We start from the raw sequence: 20,124 nt of genomic DNA on the forward strand, positions 1-20,124 counted from the left end.
TTTTAGGTTTAGAAGGGAAATGATATAACTAACAGACTCAATTAATTTTAATAGTCCATGAGTGGGTAAATGAGATTTTCAAAGTTAACAGAAGAAAACTTAGGAAAACCGCATACTTTGGGTGGGAAATAGTCATGTGGCCGTTAGGTTTCAATGGAGTATTTCTTCATTATGGTTTAAGGACTATGACACATTATTAGATGTTTACCATAGTTGTTGAGTTTCTAAATGCATTAGAAACTAAAGGGTCACACTAATAAACCAAGCTTTCAAGAGGGAGGACTAATTATTCGAAGTTGGCTAACACTTTCCAAAGGATAATAAAATTCATATAAATGTTATATGGGTGCAAAGATGACATTTTTAAAAATTAAAGTGTTAATAAGATAAATTTTAGGTGGCTAAAGTATATAGTTGATATACTCGTATAGATTAGTTTGAAATTAAGTTTTATTGGGCGAAATTAGTAATTTTAAATTACATATTAGCCACCAATATAAAATGAAACAAACTAATCCATTTTAGACACTTAACTTCATTTTACGCAAAATCTATCTCACTTTAAAAGTTAAAGACCTTTCCCCTCCCTTTAAGGCTCTCGACCAAAGACTTGTTCTTGCTTGTGGTGTAACTTTTAAGAGGTTCTTCAAGTAAGGAGCTTGATTTATCATCCTATATCCCTAAAAAAGGTAAAAGAGTCGGTAAATCTCCTATCTTTCTTTGGTCCTTTTTACTTACATTGATTCTTGCTCTTTTGACATGTTTAATGTCTTTTTTGCATCTTTTTCTTTATCTTTTCTTTCAATATACACCTTCGTATGGCCTAACTTTCGAGAAATGATCATTCTACTACATGAATTTGTTGTTCATTTGTCAAGTTGTGTCTAGTTGACTTTAGTTCCATAATCATATTTCACATGTCCATCATATGCTATTTCATCGACTTATGAGAGACTTTCTTATACATATCAAATTCAAAGATCAACTGTCTTCATTTGGGGACTGTAGTTCCTATAAACTTTTCTATCAAAACTATACTTACAACATATGCATTGAGCATTACTAGTACTTGAATGTCAGATCGTCATTCATAAAACTGCTCAAGATATCACATAAAGTAAGTATTGCTTCTTACATGTGTGATATGCATCCACATCACATTTTTGTAAGGCATTATTTGGCTTTCCATCCCTCAATCAACTATAATTATATTATAACCTGATTTATAGCCTCTCAGGCCTTTTGCTCATCTAGGATATAATACATATTTAAATGCCATACTTATAATTATCCCTATTCAGTTTCTCATGCTAATTCAAATAAGTCATAATATTCTAAGATGTCTTGGTTAATAAGATCATAGAGACATATAAGGCACAACATTTGTAGGGAATTTGCAATAGCAATTAAAAATGTTTAATTAATAAATAAATATACCATAAAACCTCATCTAGATCCCCCACCATAGAGTGTTTATAGAATATATATGTATAAAGATAGTTCTTTTAACTTCTATTAATTGAGATAGATTTTGAAGTCACTCTTAGAACCAAATATAAGCCTGAACCTTAATATCCATATGAAGCATGAACCAAATTAAAGGTTGAAACCATGCTCAAAGATTTGCTAGAATCATGAGGATGATATGTGACACTCTTAATGAATAGTCATGACAATAATCTTTAATGTATAAGGTTGTTAAGGTTTAATTAAAATGCACATAATATTGTTTGCTTTTCTATGTATTTCATGAGATATAAAGACATGCACCACCTGTGTGTTTTTCATGTGAGAATTGCGTATATATTATTATGAGGTGTTTGTGTTTTATATAAACTTCATCCGTACACATTCCATGTTAAATATTTATGTGCAAATTATATGTAATTGCATGGGTCCTATCATATATATATATATATATATATATATATATATATATATATATATATATATATATATATATATATATATATATATATATATTGTTAATGATTTTATTTTTATTTAAACTTAGTGGCCCATATGGAATAATGCACCGGGTTTAGATTTAACCAACTGGATAAATCTAGTCCAACCCTATACTTTCTCACATACAACTCTAACCACTTAGGATTATTTTACTTTAGTCTCTAGGTATCATAAAATATACTTTCGAGTCTAAAAGCCTTTATAAGACTCGAAACTCTCAAACCAGATTCTAGATTAAATTTAACTCTGATTTATCTTAGAAAATCTTATACCTCCAGAGTTTGTTCAACTCTTTTTTGTGTGAAACTTATAGGCTCTCCACTAAGTCGGTAGTGACTGAATTCGTATTGGACATCGAATCTAGCATCTGTCCGAACACAAACCAAAAGTAGCCTCTAAACATCATGACCACTCGATTAGTAGAGTGTTAGTGTATAACTTATTAACCTATTAATGATATGGTTGCTCATATAGTTTAATTCTTTCATCATACGATATCTTTTCGAGGTTGATGTATAGATGAAGTATCTCCTTCAAGGATCTTCGAGTTACATAAACTGACTTTTGTCAACGACCGAATCAATATCAAATCAAGCATTAACTCAATCTCACTATAGTTATAGATTTAATTAGTCATTGTCATCTATCAGGGGACCCTAACTAAGATATTGGCTCCTGTGTTTGAGAGTGACGAATCTTTTATTGATCCATCATAGCCTTTGTACAAATCTTGATATGGCCATCACCACTTTTTTGGTAATCCTTTTACCAAACTGCATTAGGTTAGTGTTAAATCATATTGATTATTGCATAAAACATTCTAGTGAACTCAAGTTTAATGATCACATGTACTTCTGTTCAATAAAAAGATATATTCCATAAACACTAGAGCAACTAGCCATATAAAATCCTTTTGATGGGTTAATCCAATGAACATGTCTATAAGGTGCACTCATATGTTATCCTAAGTTGTTAATAAGCAACTTTGACACATGAGAATTGTTATCATCTTTCAATGATGTCGTTTAACACTATGATAACTTTATCACTATTACCCCTACCCTTAGTCATGGTAATATCATAGTTACTGATGTTTTAAAAAACAACCAACTATTATGCACATAAGGTTCTTATAATTAAGTGTCAAGCAATGATCCCTTCGTCATGATTCAACCATTCTTGGAAATTTGTCTAAGCATATATTAATATGCTTTATAGACAAAGAATGCCACAGTGAATTACAAATATGACATTTATTAATGAAAATACACATAAATTAACGTAATTACGCAATAAATTTTAAAACATCTTACATAAAGCACATAACTGAATGTTTACTATGTTCCCAATCATTTTTTATGGCTCAAATGTTTGATATTTTAAAATTCAATCAAATTGCACCAATTTTAATTCTAGATGAGATTTTAATAAATCCTACCACTCTCAAAATTTCCACATTTAACATATAATATGTGATACAACAAATGTATCATTTATTATGACAAGGTCCATTTCATCAACTCGTATCATTCTTAGAGTCCCTTTTATCCATAATAAAGTCTCTATATAATTTGCGTTAGGTCAAATACCTTACATTTCATTAATTTGGGAATAACAATAAAACAGTGAATTTTCTCACATTTATTACTATGCATTGCTCTTTAGCAAACTATAATGTATCCACATTTATTACTATGTATGAATATAATAGAACCATATAATATTTTGTTCCGATTAAAAGAATACGACTTATTCTTAAGTCTAAATTTTTTATTGTATATATATAATGTTAACATGCACCATTAGATTATCAGATGGTCATAATTTATACATAATGTGATGGTCCATAGTCAACAAGTTTGTATGAATTAGAAACATGTGTTTTAAAACACTGATACATGTTTTCATGAGCCGGAATGAGGTATTACATGTCTTTACACACCTTAGGATTCATAGAATTTATTCCACGAATTGATATGAGCATCAAATAGCTGTCACGCACCAGAGAGGAGCTCTCTCATGCCAAAATATGGTCCCACGTGTTGAAATGATGTCCCACCCACCAAAACAGTGCATGCATGCAAGTTCACATGTTGGAGATGAGCCACACACGCTTCAGGAAATGCCTCTCATGCATTGGGGATAACTATTGTTGATTGACTATTGGTCAACTATTGTCAGATGACCAATGTCAACCATAATCGATGATTGTTGACCAGTGTTTGCCACAACTGATGACTATTGACTGTCATGGACCGATCATCCAACCTAATGGGTGTTGACCAAGTTAGGTTACTTGGTTGACCCATTGACTATTGGGTTTAGGCAACCTATTGCCAAAACTAGCGGGCAATCAAGTTTTGCCATCCCAATTGCAACCCAAATTGGCCATAAAACAACCCTAATTTTTCTTTGTTCAATTCAATGATTTTGGCCATCGATCGGCGACAACACCATAGGGCTTTTGAAGCTCTCATGATGGTGATCACGTTCGTACCAATGGTCAACATTGGCGTCACCGGAATCCAACGTTAAACATTGCAATTTAAGTTTTTGGTTTTTTGGTCCATTTTCATCAATTTTGATGTTATTTTGATGTGATTTTCAATCCAAACAGTAAAGAACATCCAATAATTGTAATAACATATTTATAACCTTCAATTTCATGCAATTTGGTTGAATTCGATTCATTTGACTCCAAAATTCGAATTCAACAAAAATTTGACAAGAATCCAATAAGTTAGATAATGCAATTTACAAAATAAATGACACCGCATAACCTGGTGTTCTGATACTAATGTTGGAAATGTTCATATGTTATTCTATAAATCTATGAGTTTGTAAAACAAAATTAATGAGTACCTAGATTCAATTTTATTTGTGTTGTTGAATCAAATACGCTTTGAGGATTTGATGTGAGTCATTTCCATGATGCCATTTGCATCTATACTTTGTCTAGATTCTATATATTAAGAAGACAATTCTATGTGTGTATGTTTTGGTTCCGAGGAGAAGAAGAAAATTTTTTTCTTCTGTAAAAAGTGTTACACCACCATATTGGATGCAGTTTTTGGACATATATATAAAAATCCAATTGTCACCCAATTATCAAATCAAGTCGACCCATTATAGATTGACCCAGGCCCAATTGTTACTCATAGCATTTTTCTTAATAGATAAAAGACTGTTTTGCTATCAAAACTAGGGTGGGAAAAACTGTGTTTCCAACTTACTAAATATAAAAGAAATTTGAGAAAAGATTTTCTCTAAAAGCCAAAAATTGGTCAACAGTCAAACCAAAGAAATTAAACTCTGCTTTTGAGCGGACTCGGGTAAACTCCGAGGATCTCTCCTTTTTCTGGCACTCTCTTCTTCAGATCAGGCTCCTAGTCACCAATTAACAGTTTTATGGGAGATTACGGTAAGTAATCATCCTCTTCTCTTCTCTTCTTTTTATCACAAATTAAATTTTCATTACAGTCCGGTTGCCATTTGCCAACTTGGATCTACTCTTTTTACAAACGAAATGCATTTCATGTGGAATTTTTCAAACTTTAGAGTCCATTGTAAATGTTGATAATCTATCAGATTGTTAGCCATCTTTACTGACAGTCCAGATAAACTAGTTGGGTTTTTTTAAATACTGTCGAATATGCCCAAAATGGTGAACTTAATTATTTGTATGAAAGTTTTTCCTGGAGCTTGGAAAATATAAGGGTTAATTCATCATGTTAAGTCTTTCAAATCATATAATTATATAGCACTGAAGCTGCTACCTAGAATTTAAAATTACTAAGGCGTTTTATGATTTTTTTTTTCATATTGCAAAGTTGGCATTTGATCATAGAGATAAATTTAGTTTTGAAGAAACTAAGGTTGATTCAAACTATCGTATTTAAATGCTTCTGGTACATGTTTCATAACATTTTTCGATGGGCATTTGCTAACAGCAGGCAGGTTGTCATAATGTCATCTACCTAATATGGAGAGTTCAACTGGTAACAGTTTTTGAAGGTTAAATCAATAATTGAGAGTATTATCATGATTAATTGTTAATAACATTATTGCGGCATTTAATGGTTTCCTTTGCATTCTATATCTGCATTTGCATTGCTCCCTATCGATCTACTATTGCCGTAACAAAAAGTTTTAGTTGTATACATATGTTACTCTTTACTGTTTCCATTCATTTTCCTTCCTGCTTATCACAAGATGATCATTTTGATAAGTTCTGGTTGGAGAGGAGTTATCAATTCACGTACTCTGTGTGTGTGTGTTTTTTTTTATTTTTATTTTTTTTGAGTATATTTGAGGCTAAACTCCTAGTATCATGTTATTTGATTATGTAATTAATAATTGAAAAATGGTTTAGTTATGTTTAGTGATAATCAAATTTGAGTTATCCTATTACATTTGAGCGTAATATTATCCATTTCATTATTATAAGATGGGTGGTTTTATCTAAAAATTGGTGGTGTTTAGTTAGTTGAAAGAATTTCAATTTTATTGCTTGTTAATGCAGATAATTTAAATTATTGATGGATGATTCTCCATTTACTTCCACAGTTTTATAAGAAGTCCCATCTATAACATTATGTTATTTGGTCCAGCAAAACTTTCCAAGAACTTTGGAGGCTCCACTGCTGCACTTGCATTCACCAGTTAGGGTAGAAGTCCTTGCACAGAAATTTGATGGAATGGATGATTTGACATCTAAATAAGATGGGTATGTTCATGTTGAATTTTTTTCAAGTTCTAAAATATTGCATTCTAAGTTTTGCTCCACTATTTGTTTATTTTTTATGCTTGCAGGAACAAGTTCTATAAGATCTTTTATGGTGCATTTGATGGCCAATTTGCTGCAATAGACGCAATCCTAATTGGTAAAGAGTCATTTGTGCTTGAGGTAATATTGTGGCTTGTTGAAAATCATGCCTTTCATACTGTGCATGTAGTTTTTTTTTTTTCTTTTTTTTCTCTATCTCCCTTTTCTTTTCTTTTCTTTTCTTTTCTGAGAGATGGTCGAAGGGACAACATTTTTTTGTTTAGGGTGATTGGGGGCTGCATGTCCATGTATTCATTGTCAATAATTTATGCCCTTATGGTAAAAATCTAGTCTTTTGGTCCATCATGTTAGTTAGTGATGGGAGGACTCTTGGGTTTTGTAAAAGGGAAGGAGAGATTGGTACTCTATGAATAATAACCTCCCATTCTTCTGTTATGATACTTCACCCACATGAAGAATGCGGTCTTGATCTCAATTGATGTAACTTGTTGCTAGATCAATATCTTTGCAAATTCTTGATGTCATATAATGGTAATTCAGATGATTTGAGATACCGTAATTTGATCGTTCAGTAGTTTTTAGTTTATTGTCACCATTAACCATCTGATCTAGGGGCTTATATGCATCTCCAATACCTATTGTGGTCATGTATGGTAAAAATATTTTCTTCTAAGCCTTATAGGCATATATACCAGACTTAAAATTGCGAAGTTAACCTTGTTGAATTTGGGAACAATAATATTCTCATTAAAATTTTCTACATCAATAATCTAAGCTCTGACATGACAAATGCCATGTAGGAATATTGCATTTAATATTGCATAATGCAATTATATTATTCATGACATCTCATTATAAAAGGTCACATGACAAATGTCATGAACATTACATATAGTATCATGATGCTATCATATCATTCATGACATCTCTGCATAAAAGGTCATGTTAGATTTGTGTTGATGTATAAATTTATGCTGGTAATGCCAGATCCATGTGACTGGCATCCAGTCAAGTTAGCCCAATGATCTTAGTATTCGAGATTTTGTTAGATTGTTTTGCCCTGTAATTTTATCACATCATACTGTGGTTTTGTTTCGTTAATTTGGATCTTGCACATTATGTTTTTTTTACCTTATTTCAACTTTCAAAACATTGAATTTCCCCAAATGACAATCTTTTCAACTTTTCTCTGATAGTCTTTGCTCTCTTTTGTGATTTGCATTTTTCTATGTCATCATTTGGTCATAATTATCATTCTGTAACTGTCATCATCATCATCAGGTCATAGTTGTCATTGTCATCACTCATTATTGTCATTATGTCAAAAAATGTCATTATGGTCATTGTTGTTGTCATCTCCATAGTGGGCATGTGCACCTTGGTTTATTATAAGACTACACATGATTTGCACAAAATTGGAGAAGGGAAAATAAAATGATGAGTTTGATGTTATGTTGAGCTTTTGGTCATCTTGAATAATTAGTTAACCTCTCACATAAATTAGTGTGACCTTCTAAAAAACAAATTGGTTGGGTGTACTGCAGAATTCCCATTATTTAATATTGTTCTTTTTAGCATATAGTTATCCATTGGGCATATTTTTGCTTTTTTTGAGTTAAAAAACTAGCGAATTTTGTAGAATGTTGTTTTTGAATTTCATAAATTTTAAGTGTACTTCATTTTAGCATGCTTAAGAATGAGTTAGTCTTTTTTCCTTGATGGTTGCATTACTAATTGCCATAAGGCAAGTATTCACCTAAGGTTCTTTTCGCTTCTCTGCATTTTAGGCTGGTTGTTGATGTGCACTGAAACTGCAGGGTGAACAAGTGTGGAAATGCCTTCTTGGACAGCAGTCGATCAAGAAATAGCAGGATTTAGCTGAAGATGCTTTGCATTTAAAAGGTAACTCAAATGCCTTTTCGGAAACAAGTAATGTTGGGCCTGCTCCTGCTGTAAAGTGATAAATAATTATCTTTTTTTTTAAGGTTGCACAAGTCTCAAAGATGTGACTTTAATAAAATAAATATGCAGCCTTTATTCTCTGTTAGAGCAACTTGTGAATATAACTTAGATCAAACAAAAAAATATATATATAGAAATAAATTATTTTTAGCTCTTACTCTTGTTTAAACGCTATAATAATAAAAATAAGCTAATACTAAGGTCAATGATTAGATGATCCTAATCTTATTGGTAGCATGGATTCAATAATGGATGATTTTGTTTTTTATGTCATGTAAATTGAACTATCATAATTTGGTGGGGTGTGGTACTATAGACATGATATCGGATGTGTGAACAGAACGGTTTGGTTTCTTTTTTCCTTGATTAAGACTTTAAACAGATTATAGCCAGGAAGGCTTTTGTTATGTTTAATTTTTATTTTTATTGTTAGAACTTGACCAATTACATATATACCTGCTGGCTTGTTAATTATATGATTATGTAAAACAAATGGTATAGAGGAATTGTGTGGACATGATCATAATTGAATTTTTTAAGGCATGGTTAAGTAAAATGTGTTAGTGATGGATGGGGACAGGCTAGTTTATCATTTTGTGTTTAACAAAGACATGGATACATAGCAAGCCATATGTATAGCATAACTTACTATAAAAGCCAGAATAGTACAAGGTACTGTACAGCCAGAAGAGATTTGGAGCTATGGATTTTTCATAAGCAAGGGTTGGAATATGTAGAATTTCTACACACCTGGATTCAGTATCTTAAGAATGTAGAATTTTGTGGGGGCATCAGATTTGTAAATTTGGCAGTTCATTATTTGGAATTTATCATTTATATATTGAGGGGAAAAAGAGACAATATTGCCCACATAGTTGAAGGATTTGTAGGAAAAGTTATGTAAATTGGGGTAAGGCCAGACCTTGCTAGTTTACAGCTGTATTGGTGATAGAAAAATCATCTCCACACTAGTGTAATGAAATTGAAAGGAGGGTCATTTCAATTGGGAAATATAGAAGCAAAACTAAATGCTACTACCATTTGACAATATTATTAAATAAGGTCATCATTGGAGACTTGACCATACACAGCAAAGACAATTGAATTCAATGATAACGAGGCGGCTTTTCATATTGTTGCGTGCAAGAATGAAAAGCTGGAGAAGAGCAAGGAAAACAAAGTTTGATTGTTGAGACAGGAAAAGGAAAGATTTTAAGAGGTTGAGCATAGGAACTTGTTAACCGATGTAAATAGAAATTACTTTTATATACCTGAGAAAATTTTGGATGAAAATTTTATATCTCTATGATTATTAATAGATAATGCAAAAAATTGGACTTCAAGATTGATAATCTATAATGTAATGATGAATATTGACCATCGAGACATGAACCTATAGTGGACAGAAAGATCAATGTTATGTAGTTTACTTCCTGCTTAAGTAAACACTTACATTTCTAAGATGTGGTTTCAACTGATGTTGCCATAAAAAGGTCAGAAGTATCTGTGAATGTATTAAGTGTTAATTAGTATTGACACATTAGAAAAACATGGCCATAGACTATAGGTATTGCTGATTTCCAAAATGTTAGTTGCGTCTTTGACCGGCAATGGATAGAAGAAGACAATCCTTGATTTTTCTTTGACATGAAACTGATTAGATATATTTTGTGCAGATTGCTTGACACTTTAAGTTCTTAAAGTGTATTTTTCATGCAATGAATGTGCCCACTGTCTTCTGTTTGTGTTCCAATCGGTTATTTTCCTAACAATGCACATATGTATTCTCAGTATTTAATAGTTACTAGGATTATATTCATTCATGGTTTGCCTTTCTTACATCATCGGTATAAGATCCAGGATTATTCAACTGGATTTGTCATATTAGTAATCTCATATGGACACACTAGACAAGTCAACAAAAGGATGTTGGCGAAGAATGTAAGTTGTCAGTCACAACAGATATAGTAGGTTAGCTTGTTTTTTGGCTTCCCATCCAAGGTTGAAGGCATCTAATATTTGTGCCAGTTGTCTTATTGTGATAGTAATTGGCATAATTTCTGCTTATGTCACCAGAAGCCCCCTTATAACTCAGGTTCTCAAATTGGTTACAGAACAAGCATAATAACCTTTTTCCTTGCACTTGGGTTTTCTCTTTTGAAACTTTTATCCTAGTTGTTGGCTTCTGGTGAATATGTACCAACAAAATGCTGGCACATTATTTGCTTGCCTCTGAAACAGAACTCAACTTCAATTCAGGTGCTTGCTCTGGCTAATTAATGTGTTGAGTGTTTAGCGATGGGGGAGATTTTTTTTTGACAAATAATATTCCAGCTTCTCACTGAAAGGACAAATTTTTATAACTTTAAATGGCCATCTAGGAGACAATGCCATATAGAGCCTATTGCTGTTTTACAATAATGTCATACAGAGTCGATTGCTGTTTTACAATAATGTCATACAGAGTCGATTGCTGTCATACATTAAAAGGTAAACACTCGTTAATGCCTTGCTCACCAATTGAATACGAAATGTAGAAGTGTCCAAAGATGTGATGGACAGAATCCATATCTTTAGTTGTTTTAAATTATCTAGTGGAGCATCTCGTGATTTGATAAAAATGCATGACAATCTGTTATTGTTTCTAATGCATGGTAACATGATGATGGGCTGTATGAAATTTTCACTTTTATTATGGTGCTTCAAATTTGGTGACACTGTTCTTGTCCTGTATTTGTTGAATTTGCTGGCTTTTGGGGGCTTTGGACAATATATGGTGGGCCTAACCTGGCACATACAGCAAGGAAAAATGAGTTAGCACCCTCTTCAACTGGGGGAAGAGGCTACTCAAATTTAGGAAGTCTAAATTATTTTCACATTTGTTTAGTAGCTATGCCGTCCTAATGCAAATTCAGCCACAGACTCTCAGCCATTGTGTTACATCAAAGGTGATAATAGACTTATCTATGCTTGTTGCATGAAAATTAGAATGGTTCAATCCATGTGAGCTGGATAGGTAATTTTAGTCAGAGGGGCAACTTCAGCCAATGTAAAAGCTCAATTAAGCCATTTATGTTCTTTTCCTTTTACTTGATGATCTCTTGTTGCATTGAAATAATGTACTTGCAACTCTTCCTTCGAAACTTTGTCGTTTTACTTGGATTGATTGCTTTTACTTTTCTCTCCCAGTGCGGTAAAACATGTTATAGATTTGTTTTGCCTGGTGGGTCGGTTGCTTGTACTTTCCAAGTTAAATATTTTGTAGATAAAAGACAAATTTGAATTGTTATTAATCGTTACTGAATTCATAATTACATTGTGAAATCAGGAACTACTGTAGTGGGGGAGGACAGGATCACTGGAAGAACTGCAGATTGTGTTGAATATTATTCCGTATTTGTGGCTCAGCGGACTAAACAGTGACACAAGATTCTCCCAGGGGATAAGAAAATGGTTAATGATTGGACACGTAAGAAGTCACTCATCTTTGACATGAAACCGTTGACCCATATAAAGTTTAGTTAGACACAAGTAAAAAAAAAAAAAAAAAGAACAATTAAGATTTCTCTATTGCAATTGCTTGCAAATTTTTGTGGGATGCCTTCCTGGTGCTCTGATTCGATGGTTACCACGCGCTACATAAGCGCTTGGGATAATTTGAACAGAAGTGGTTTGCCAGCTGGCCGTACTATGTGGATTGGGTTATGCATGTGATTTAAACACGTGTTCTGGAGCTCGTGACTACAACAGCGACGGATTCAAGCAAAAGCCTGTTCTCACCTTTCTCGTGACTTTTTTGGATCCCTGAATAGGCCCCACTCTTATCTTTGTCCTTTCGGATCTGCCTCAGTTTGTGGGCTTCCATCAGCCCATTTTAAATTAAACACTTCCTACTCTGCACCTCCACTTTGTAGCCTTGGCCCAATACTTGCATTTTCATATTTACCATAACTTTAATTCCACGGGAATTAGGACATGAGATGGTAGGGTTTCTTGCTTCAGGCATTACTGTAACTAAAAACACGGATAGAAATATTAATGTGTTATCATGTAATTAAGTATTATTTTATTTATAATTCAGAAGCATTCTAATCATATGATTATACATTAGAGTTACTCACATTTGTTTGTATGGGCTTTTCTCTAATTGTCAAACTATTATATGCGTAAAACTTGACGGTAGAGTACCTTTAGAAGATTATATATTGACCCTAAAATGGCCAAGAAGATTATGGCACTTTTGCAGTAAAGGAAAAATACAGGTGTTGAAGGGAAATGACATCCAAAATAGATGAGAATCTGGTAATAGAAGAACCCGTGAACAAAGAATGGGCCCGTGGGCGTGGAGATATAGTGTTCTTTCTCTTGCTTTACTGGCTACCTCGGCATGCACAGCAAAGACAAAATATATATTAAGGGATCATATCACAGTAGAAAAATATAACAAGTGAAAATGGCTAATCATAACTTAGGCAATCTATTTAATTATTTATTTTTTCTTGAACAACTATTTTGAATGTGACATTTTGCCTAACTACTTTGGGTTTTATTATTCTGTATTGATTAATAATAATAATAATTTATTCTGTTTTGCAAGTATTTGTACCACCAAACCATGCATCTAAATTTGAATTAGTCTAACTAGTTCAACTTTATCACCATGGAATAAAAAATTTAAGTTTTTTGCTGCACGTGAAGACAAAAAAAAGTTGGCCTCCTTGAATTTGTTCTAATGGTCAAAAAATTCATAAAATCACAATCAAAACAAGAAGTTATGCCTCTGCAATGTATAGTTTTCCACTATAACACATCACTTAGTCATTCTTCTGGGAGACTTGAAGAGTCTATGATTGTTTCCACGATGCTTCTACTTTTCATATCGTTTAAAATAATATAACCAATATATCTACTTGTCTATTTAATCATCAGAAAAGTCTTCACTACATCGTCATCATGTTTAAAAATTATATTTCTACACTACGTGGAATATATCTTATTCACAGTAGTTTTTTCAATTGAGAATCTAGATTTTCATCCTCGACTAATAGGGTTTCTAAAATTTTAGCATATTTCTATATAAATAATGAATGAATTATCACACATTAGAGCAATATTATATATACACACTTTTTATACATAATTTACGTATACAGATGATGTGTCATCATATGATTGAGTGTTACTTTATTTTTAATTCAAAATCATTCAATCATATGATGACAGATCATATATACACAATTATTAAATGAAAATAATAAAGTTTTATGAATCGATTAGTATAAATCTCTTCTTATCTCAAAATCAAAGGGGAAATGAATCTCACTCAAAAGCTCTAATGATTCAATTCAAGAGATTGAAATAAAAAGACACACATAGGATTCTAAAGGATTTATAATAGCAACATCACATTGCCCATGAATGTCATAAGGCAAATTAGATATGGGGTCCTGAAACTCATCAGGCTTAAGAGCTAGTTGCAATGTTTACTAACTTCAATGGTAGTCACCATTGTTGTTGAAGAAGATGAAGCAATAAAAAGGAATATATTTGGATAAATGAGAAGGATAAAGTGGTCAATTGTTTGCCTATCTCTTCAATCTTCATGGCTTTAAGAGCTAGAATTGGTTTTGGAATTAAAAAAAAAGAAGTTAAAGAAAGAAGGGAGGGAAAAAGAAGAGGCCATCCAAATTCCCCTCGGTGAGGTTTGCTTGAGCACTTTCACTATGCACTGGGAGATGTGAAAGAGAATAAAATCACAAATGAAATAGAGACAGGGAGAAAAATCATGAACTAATGAAATACAATAATTACATTACTTATCACAGCACAAATTCATCTCCAATAATTTCAGAGATGAGAAGGATAGATAATATGAATTAACATCAAATTCATCAACTTAATTAACAATTTCTAAATATATATATTAGTGAGATCAAACTTATAATAATGAAGGTTTGTGCAATGTTATATACTTATAATAAGTATCGATTTGAATATTAATAATGATGTGTTTTTATATAATTGAGTATTATTTTATCTTAATTTAAAATTGTTCAATTACGTAACGACATATTATTATTTTTATGAATTTAGTACTCATAGTTTTAAAGTATAGACAAAATTGTAATCACTTTGTCAATGATTTTAGTTAGTGGGTAATTAATATTACAATAAAACTATTTATATACATTTTAAGTATATAAAATAGATATACAGATAATGAGTTATTATATGATTTAGTCATTTGAATTAAAAATAAAGTAATACCCAATATCATGATTACATTTGTATGGTCATTTCGTATACCCAAAGCTTGTATATATAGAATTGTTTTTAATAATATAAAGGTTTTAAACAACCTTAGTGATATATTATAGTTCTTTACTTTGTTTTTTTATGACAAGAAATTCCACCCAAGCCGACTCGTCATGCAATGTGGTTTGATAAACCACACTTGATAGATAAAAAATAAAGAATTTAATAAAAAATCTCATAATTATTAAACTAAGTAATTCAAAAATTTTATCTTATTTTAACAACAACAGATCGGTCTCAAACCCTTGCCCTCTTATAAGCTTTATAAGGAAACTCCACAACTCTTACCTACTACCCTTTGGAGGCGGTAGCTCTTTGCCTTTGCCTTCGCCGTTCCTCATCAAATTCTTTTTAAGATTCTCAGTCTTCTATAACTGATGATTCTTGAGTAAGAGCAGCAAACCAAGCCCGCCTTTTAATAATATCATTCCATTCAAATCAAAGCCCTTTTAGGGTTTGGGTGTTTTATAACAGGAACAAAGGAAAGGACAGAATGTGCGACGTCATACTTTAAAAAAAAAAATTTAATAATAATAATATGGCGTAATTTTGCTGAATCAAATTTGGGTTTGATTCTTCCGGGCCTTTTTACTGGTGGGCTAGTTGCCCTCTTCTCTCTCTCTCTACTTTACAAAACTCACAGCTTTTTCTTTCACTAGTAATTCGTAATTTCATTTTATTTAAAGTTTTTTAGTTTCAATATTAATTTTTTCTATTTTTCCACCCCCTGCCTTCATTAGTCTGCCTCTGTAATCATCACTTCTTGTACTCTATTATCTACAATACTTATTCATAGGCTCCTTCCTGAAATTTTCCCTTCCCTTTTTTCTTCATTAATTTTACCGTTTCCCTGGGCCTCTTTACGTTTATATATAATCTTTTTATACACAAAACAAAAATACATATAAATCGAGAAGAGTGTTATAGGGTGGGTGGTGGAGATAAGAGGTTTAAATAAAAAAAACCATCTTGACACTTTCTCTCCTTTTTATTCCATGTTTTGATTGCATGGAATAGGTTTTTAATAAAGGTTAGAAGAGATATATCTGAATTTTGTTGCATAATTTTTCAGAGAAGCAATCCATGGCTAGATAGCAAGATGGCGACTCGAAGAATAACCCATCATCATCATCATCTCTTCACGAGATCTTAATTTTCTTGCTCTTGCTTTGCCTTGCCTCCCTATCAATGATTCCTTTCTGTTTCTGTTTGTCACTGCCACATGTTCTTATTCAGCAAAGCTCCGTATAGATTAGTTTAGTTGTGTTGTTAATATTTTGTTCTTTCTTCATCAAAAGGTTCGTTCAAGTTCAAGATATATATCAAACAAAACAAAAAAAGATCAAATTTTGTGAAGTGGGTTTTCTTGTTTTTTCTTTGGAGTTTCCGCTTTTTCCAGTCAGTACTCATGTTTGCTGCAGCCATCTCCAATTCAACTTCTTTATCTGAAGAAGCTAGTGTTTCTTCCGGCACTAGAATTCAAGACTTCGGTGGTCGTGGTAGCGGCTTAGTTCCCCCGGTGTCCACTCAGCAGCCGCAGAAGATCAAGAAAAAGAGAAGCCTCCCTGGAAACCCAGGTAAGATATAATAAATTTATTCAATATTCTCTTCAATTTTTTGTCTTAATCACCTTTTCGTTTCATAATTCTTCTTTTTGTTAATACTTTAGACCCAGATGCCGAAGTGATTGCATTATCTCCGAAAACTCTATTGGCTACCAACAGATTTGTCTGTGAGATCTGTAACAAAGGGTTTCAAAGAGACCAAAACCTTCAACTTCACAGGAGAGGTCACAATCTTCCATGGAAGCTCAAGCAAAGAAACTGCAAAGAAGTAAAAAAAAGAGCCTATGTTTGTCCTGAGCCTTCTTGTGTTCATCACCATCCTTCAAGAGCTTTAGGTGACCTTACAGGAATCAAGAAACACTATTGCAGGAAGCATGGAGAAAAGAAATGGAAGTGTGAGAAATGCTCCAAGATCTATGCTGTTCAATCGGATTGGAAGGCTCATTCTAAAACCTGTGGGACAAGAGAATATAGATGTGACTGTGGAATCCTTTTCTCTAGGTAATATATTTATTTTCATTATTTCCTTTTCCTCTTTTCATTCAAATTGATCAAATTTTCTTTCTAATATTTACATCTTTTCAGTTGTCTCTTAAAGTCCCTGTCCTCTTTTCATTAGTTTTGATGTTTCATAACTTTGGACTTCTCTAATGGCATTAATAATTCATAAAAACAACTATTAAATCTCGATCTTTTTTCTTTTGTTATGCTTTCTCTTTCACAAGAGTGGCAAATTGCATGGAATTAAATATTTTGCAGTGACTGCAGGATCTGCATGGAATTGTGGACACTAATATTAATATGCAAGTGTCTGTTACTGGTGACATTTTAAGAGAAACTGAAACCAATATCTCTGAAATCTTAAACCTGCTCCCATGTTTTTATGCTTAAACAAGAACATTCAAACGTAATCTTTTGTTTTATGTTGTATTTGAAGATAGATCAGTTTCAAAGGCTTTGATCTTTGCTTTTCTGGAGATCCTGATATCAGTTTTTAACTTAAGTTTGAATTTGATTACTTCGATAATATTAAGTAGTGGTTTCTTGTTTTCAGGTAAAAGAATTTATAATTTTTACTTTCTTGGTGTTTTCCTTCTTTTGGTACTTTGTAATGGAGTGACTGCAGTCTGAAAACAATGATGAATATATGCTCTTGTCCAGGAAAAAAGTTAAAAGAATAAACTTAATTGCCTTTGGAATTTCATGGTAGAGAAAACCCGTGAATAAATTTTATTTTTTTTAATGAAGCAGCATGCCATTATTAGGTTTCAGAGAACACTGAAACTCTGAACTTTCATCATGAGGAAAACTTGAATAAATCTGCAAAAATATCTGAATACGCTGATTTGTTCTATCTCCTTTTATCTCGATGAGTAGATAGAATATCCAGGGGGGTTTCAATTACAAATCTTTTGTTACATGCATGAGAGCTCAACTTTCAAAAGAGGACTTTGCGTCTGGAAATTTAGTATTTTTCTTTAAATTTTTAGCCCCTATATATCCATATGCCTATTTTTGCATGCATAAATATGATTAATCATCATTCATATGTCATAAATTTGACCTATCAAACATAATTTCTACTTTGGGTTCCGTAAGCTTTATGGCAATTGTAGGTCCTATCCAATATCCGCATGCATCCTTTTTCTTTCTTCTTTCTTTTCAATTCAGGTACCAAAAGATGATTCACAATTATATCATCATTTTAGCAATATTTCTGAATTTTGTTATTGCTATTCAATTCTGAATTCTCCATTGCTAATTTTGACATTCTATATGTGAAATTTAACTACAGGAAAGATAGCTTCATAACCCACAGGGCATTTTGTGATGCATTAGCTGAAGAAAGTGCAAGGATCTCAGCAAATCAACTAGCAAATCAAAACCATTCATCTTCTTTCTTTCCTTTCACCACTCACATTGCCCTAACTCCATGGGATCGTCCATCTCATCAAAACCCTAACCCTAACAACAACAATTTTCAAAGTCAAAACTCAGTTCATCATATCAAGATTGAATCTCACCATTTTCAAATCCCACCTCTCTCTTCCTCGCTGTACTTTCAAGAAGTACAAACACCTAGTAATCAAAACCACAAAGCCTTGATAGATTCGCAATCACCCTTCCAAAATCCGCAAGTGAAGACACAGCCAACTCTAACCGGTGCATCTGCCACATCTGCTCACCACTTGTCAGCGACGGCACTCCTCCAAAAAGCGGCAACCGTCGGTGCAACTCCTGGTGGACAGCAAGCACAGTCGATAGGACACATGACACAACTCAACATGGGCGAGTTGGCTCAGATCGATCATCATTCAGTGACCCACAACAACATTTCTCCTGAGACCTACATGGGTGGTGGGTTCGCGTCAGGCAACCTTTCCATGTGGCAGAAGACTGACCGCCTGACTCGGGATTTTCTTGGACTCACTGGAGACGGCAATGGCAACGAAAACGTTAACATTAGCGTGAACATGAGGGATGTTTTAACGTACACTACAGGCTTAGAGTACCAGCACCACCACTCTAATCTCTCACTGTTGAAACCTCAAGGTTTCGGATTCCTGTCGCCTCACGCCTCCGAAACGTGGGGCGATTGTTGAAAAAGTAGATGAAGATGAAGGCAAAAGCTATGGCTAAACAAGGCGAAAAAGAATTCACACGGAAAAGGGTATAACAGTACTTTTAAGCATTATCTTTTTCATATATATTTCTTCAGTGACAGAACTAGTACAACTCTGTCACATTCAGCTCTTGTATGTTTCAATATTACAACACTTTTTTTTTTTGGTTTTTCTGGGTTTCAAATTTCTAAACGCTTAGTTGGTTTCCACAGGGGTTTCTTTTGTTTAAATTTTTGTCTCTTATATCATCTCCTCTCTTAAATTTTATCTGTTCTTTTTCAGTAACTTTTTTTTTTTAACTTTAAAGCTTGATCCCCAAGAAAATTAAATCGAATTATAATATTTAATCTCCATTTTGGAGAGGAGGGAGCACTGGCCATGGCAATGACAGTGGCAATCTTGCAGTTTTCTAATGGAGGAGAAGAGTGTCACATGAAAAATATATTTCACGGGTTTGCTTTTGTAGTAATACTATGTGTCCCATCTTTATCAAGACAGCTAAATAAAAGCTGTATATAATATACAGATTTATATAGAATGGTTAATGAGAAATTTTACTATAGATTTGGAAACGATGAATCTTTGTTTAAATTAAAATTAAAAATAAAAATCGTATATTTTATGGCTACACCTTTTTCTTTTATATATAATATATGCGCGGATGACTATAATCAGTGATTGTAGTGTGTTCATGAAAATTTTGACCTGTAAATAATTATGTTTCTTTTTTTTTTTTTTCTAATTTTGTGCGGGAATTGATTTATATTCTCTAGAGAGAATATACCAAAGGGCAGGAAAGGACAAAGATCCATAGCTAATGCTTGCATTATTATGGACAACAGGTATTTCTTGACAACTGTAAAAATATATTGGGAAGTCGATGAAAAATTATCTCAGTTTACCT

General features: G+C 32.8%; 1 protein-coding gene and 1 long non-coding RNA gene across 2 annotated transcripts; both read left to right on the forward strand.

Annotated features, from left to right (window-relative positions):
* Nucleotides 1–5,231: 5,231 nt before the first annotated feature.
* On the forward strand, nucleotides 5,232–12,811 carry LOC123222602. Its single transcript, XR_006503675.1, has 5 exons — nucleotides 5,232–5,389; nucleotides 6,579–6,694; nucleotides 6,781–6,874; nucleotides 8,572–8,656; nucleotides 12,045–12,811. It is a non-coding gene; the product is annotated as an uncharacterized LOC123222602 (long non-coding RNA).
* Nucleotides 12,812–15,746: 2,935 nt separating this feature from the next.
* LOC123222364 (protein indeterminate-domain 12-like) lies at nucleotides 15,747–19,487 on the forward strand. Its single transcript, XM_044645085.1, has 3 exons — nucleotides 15,747–16,608; nucleotides 16,701–17,097; nucleotides 18,392–19,487. The coding sequence occupies exons 1-3, from the start codon at nucleotides 16,440–16,442 to the stop codon at nucleotides 19,197–19,199; spliced, it is 1,374 nt and encodes a 457-aa protein (XP_044501020.1). The 5' UTR covers nucleotides 15,747–16,439; the 3' UTR covers nucleotides 19,200–19,487.
* The last annotated feature ends 637 nt before the right edge of the window (nucleotides 19,488–20,124 follow it).

Source organism: Mangifera indica, chromosome 8 (assembly GCF_011075055.1).
Source record: "Mangifera indica cultivar Alphonso chromosome 8, CATAS_Mindica_2.1, whole genome shotgun sequence".
In the NCBI taxonomy this organism is placed as follows: domain Eukaryota; kingdom Viridiplantae; phylum Streptophyta; class Magnoliopsida; order Sapindales; family Anacardiaceae; genus Mangifera; species Mangifera indica.

What these genes read in the sequence shown, in the direction of transcription:
- LOC123222364 (XM_044645085.1), top strand. Translation starts at nt 16,440, where the DNA reads ATGTTTGCTGCAGCCATCTCCAATTCAACTTCTTTATCTGAAGAAGCT. An exon ending in AAGCCTCCCTGGAAACCCAG is followed by an intron (nt 16,609 to 16,700) that starts GTAAGATATAAT and finishes TTAATACTTTAG; the next exon opens with ACCCAGATGCCGAAGTGATT. An exon ending in TGTGGAATCCTTTTCTCTAG is followed by an intron (nt 17,098 to 18,391) that starts GTAATATATTTA and finishes ATTTAACTACAG; the next exon opens with GAAAGATAGCTTCATAACCC.